We start from the raw sequence: 2,017 nt of genomic DNA on the forward strand, positions 1-2,017 counted from the left end.
CTTGAAATATCAACATTATCCGGATAATGTTAACCTTAGCCAGTCAATTTTGGATAATGTTAAAAGTTATGTACTAAATAGGCTATTGAGGTTTTTTAGCACTCTATGGTGGTCAGCAACTTTTTTGGTGTCAAGGGCCAAAAAATAAAAAATAAAATTCACGGGCCTATATATCACACTTTATTATATTATATATTAACACAGTTTCAACAATAACACATAATAATAATAAAAAAAATTAAAAATATGAAAATACTAATAAATTAATATGACTTTTAAATTTAGATAAATTGTAATCGCAGGCATAAAATCGCAACAGTTATCTTACCGATAAAATAAACAATATATATGAACTTAATATTTATCTTATCTTATATTTTTATACCTATGCGACGTCGCGCTTCGATCTGTTGTTAGTCTGTTTCAGTTTTCACGTGTGATAGTTACCAGTACAGTGTTAAGTGTTTTAAATTTAATTTTAAATAAAATGGAAACAAAAACTGAATTTTATAATTTATTTGAGAAATTGTTGTCCGAAAAAAGAGAAGATAATTCATCTTATTTATCAGATGAAAAATATTTAAATATAATTAATGAATTGAAAGGCAACCATAAATCTCGTCGTTTAAATAAATTTGAAATTATTAATATCGGAGGAGAAGAAAAACTTATAGCACCCGTCGAAAAAGGTAGTACTAATTTACTTTATTACGTAAAAAATAATGAATTATATGATATACTAAATGAAATACACCTTAATATTGGTCACGGTGGTAAGCATCGAATGATGGCAGAAATAAAAAAAAAATACAAAAATTTGACTCAAGAAGTTGTACTTATGTATTTAAAATTTTGCGGACCTTGTCAAACAAAACTGTCATCTAAACGAAAAGGCCTTGTAGTTAAACCAATTATTCATTCAGAAATGAATAGTCGTTGCCAGGTGGATCTTATTGACATGCAATCGCAGGCCGATGGTGAATTTCGATTTATTATGGTTTACCAAGACCATTTAACAAAATTTGTTCAGTTACGGGCTTTAAAGTCAAAAACGGCCGAAGAAGTAGCGAACAATATTTTGGATATATTTTGTATTTTTGGAGCACCGGTAATTTTACAATCCGACAATGGGCGAGAATTTGTCAATAAAATTATAAACGACTTAAAAATTATGTGGCCTACGCTAAAAATCGTGCACGGTAAACCGCGCCATAGCCAAAGTCAAGGTAGCGTGGAAAGGGCTAATCAAGATATACAAAATATGTTGATCACTTGGATGCAAACTAATAGCGTAAAATCATGGAAAGAAGGGTTGAGATTTGTGCAGTTAATGAAGAATAAAGCGCTTCATTCTGGTATTCAAAGGTAGTTTAAAATTAATATTTAGATATTTATCATTTTTTTTTGTCAAATTTTCATATTATAAAATTGTATTATTAACATATTATCGAAATACCTTTAGGTCACCGTACGAGGCAATGTTTGGAACAGATATGAGAGTTGGTTTGACTACACATTTTCCTAGCGAATCCGTTGATAAAATCAATTCTGAAGATGATCTAGAAATATTTTTAAACAATATCAATGTAGAAGAAGATGTGAATGCAAAAAATAATATTCAAGTGGTGAATGAAGCATCAAAGGACGAAGGGTTGTGTGACTTAATATCTATAAGACAGGTATGATATTGGTATTTGAAAATTTGAAATTTCCTATATTTTTCTAAATAACTAAATATGATATAATAACTATTTTTTTTACAGAAATCAATCGATAATAATAGAAAAAATTCTGAAATTTGTTTGACAAATCAAGCTGAAAAAATGAAATTTAGGTCTATCCATAAGTTTCCCCCAGCTAACGTCGGAGATAGTGTGAGAGTCACTTTACCCGATGTCGACAGAGGACGAGCAGACCCAAGAAATATTTTATTTGCAGTTGTGGCTATTGAGAACGAACAATATTATAAACTTGGTAATAAATATGGTACTTTGCCACAGTTATATACCAGAAACCA

The 2,017-nt window shown here is 29.6% G+C and overlaps 1 protein-coding gene across 1 annotated transcript; it reads left to right on the plus strand.

The window, feature by feature from the left end:
* Positions 1-311: 311 nt before the first annotated feature.
* Positions 312-2,012, plus strand: LOC100569320 (KRAB-A domain-containing protein 2-like; the record flags this gene model as incomplete). Its single annotated transcript, XM_029485329.1, has 3 exons — positions 312-1,365; positions 1,463-1,679; positions 1,764-2,012. Coding segments are annotated over exons 1-3 (1,344 nt in total), but the record flags the coding sequence as incomplete, so codon positions are not given.
* Between the last annotated feature and the right edge of the window lie 5 nt (positions 2,013-2,017).

The sequence above is a fragment of the Acyrthosiphon pisum genome, chromosome X (assembly GCF_005508785.2).
Source record: "Acyrthosiphon pisum isolate AL4f chromosome X, pea_aphid_22Mar2018_4r6ur, whole genome shotgun sequence".
Taxonomy (NCBI): Eukaryota; Metazoa; Arthropoda; class Insecta; order Hemiptera; family Aphididae; genus Acyrthosiphon; species Acyrthosiphon pisum.